Source organism: Puntigrus tetrazona, unplaced genomic scaffold, assembly GCF_018831695.1.
Source record: "Puntigrus tetrazona isolate hp1 unplaced genomic scaffold, ASM1883169v1 S000000055, whole genome shotgun sequence".
Taxonomy (NCBI): Eukaryota; Metazoa; Chordata; class Actinopteri; order Cypriniformes; family Cyprinidae; genus Puntigrus; species Puntigrus tetrazona.
The window spans coordinates 1-1,440 of record NW_025047734.1 but is presented as its reverse complement, the minus strand read 5'-3'; the positions used below and the strand labels follow the sequence as shown (position 1 = coordinate 1,440).

At 43.5% G+C, this 1,440-nt stretch overlaps 1 protein-coding gene across 1 annotated transcript; it reads left to right on the top strand.

Annotated features, from left to right (window-relative positions):
* Nucleotides 1-71: 71 nt before the first annotated feature.
* On the top strand, nucleotides 72-1,437 carry LOC122332389 (gastrula zinc finger protein XlCGF8.2DB-like). The gene has a single exon (XM_043229693.1). It carries the CDS (start codon nucleotides 640-642, stop codon nucleotides 1,435-1,437), a length of 798 nt encoding a protein of 265 aa, XP_043085628.1. The 5' UTR covers nucleotides 72-639.
* The last annotated feature ends 3 nt before the right edge of the window (nucleotides 1,438-1,440 follow it).

Sequence of the window (1,440 nt, the reverse complement as noted above, 5' to 3'; positions counted from 1 at the left end):
GCTATCCAGTGTATATATATATATATATATATAAAACAGAGAAGAGAAGTGGTCCAAACATAGAGCCCTGAGGCACCCCAGTAGTTAGAATTAGTGTCTTTGACTCCTAGGACCTGTTTAAGAGCTGTGTTATCTTAATGGGCAACATGGGCTGCAGCCCAGGACCTCAAACACTAGGGGACCCCTGAGTCAGTTTTATTGGATGCGTTAAAGCCGCGTTTACCCAGGGACCCGCAAAGGCTTAGCGGGGCACTGCTGCACTGAAACCATGGAAGTGCGGTTCCTGACAGGAGATATGAGGGTTGACCTTGTCAAAAGCAGTGGACGGACAGATCCAGCAAAATTAGTATAGAACGTCCGTAATCCACTCTTGCCGGTTTTCGGGCTTCTACAGCAGAAAGCATGGCAGTCTCGGCTGAATGTCCATCCAGGAGGTTGTCCTGTGTGAGAAAGCCAGAGACTTGGATGAACACAACCTGTTCAAGTGTTTTTGCAATGAAAGGAAGATTGTAAATGTTACATCAACCAAACTCTCATTATTAGTTATTTAGAAACTTTTTTATTATAAGATAATGACGTTTTTTTGCAAACTCTCAGAACAGAGTTGATGAATGCGCTCAGTGCTACACAAATGTTTGTATGCAGTTGTCTACTTATTACATTAGGTTTTCTCCAATTGATTATTTACGGTGTACTGAAAATGAAAGCTTTTTTATATTTATTTTAGACTTGATCAAAGAGAATGAGGAGACGGAAGACCCGAAACACCATCACGTCAAATCTTTGATTCGCTCGCAGGCCGAGACGTTTTTTTCCGTAAAAAGAGTATCCAAGAAATCTTTCACCTGCCTGCAGTGCGGCAAGAGTTTCAGACATAAAAGAAACCTTAGTGGACACATGCATATTCACACCGGAGAGAAACAACACACTTGTGATCAGTGCGGAAAGAGTTTGAGACATAAAAGAAACCTTAACGAACACATGAAGGTCCACACCGGAGAGAAACCGCACACGTGTGATCAGTGCGGGAAGAGTTTCAGGCATAAAAGAAACCTTAACGAACACATGAAAATCCACACCGGAGAGAAGCCGCACACGTGTGACCAGTGCGGGAAGAGTTTCAGACATACAGGACACCTTAACGATCACATGAAAATCCACACCGGGGAAAAGCCGCACACGTGCGGTCTCTGTGGGAAGAGTTTCGCTCATTTAAGTACTTTGAAATCGCATCTGAATTCTCATTCTGGAGAAAGACAATATATGTGTGATCAGTGTGGCAAGAACTTTTCTTGGGCGAATTCCCTGAAGGACCACCTGACGGTTCATTTAAAGGAGAAACCTCACGTGTGCCCTTTGTGTGGAAAGAGTTTTAGCCAGCTGAGTTATTTAAGAAAACACCAGCAAAGACACAGCGGCGTGAAGGATGTTCTTTGATCG

What these genes read in the sequence shown, in the direction of transcription:
- LOC122332389 (XM_043229693.1), top strand. Translation starts at nt 640, where the DNA reads ATGCAGTTGTCTACTTATTACATTAGGTTTTCTCCAATTGATTATTTA.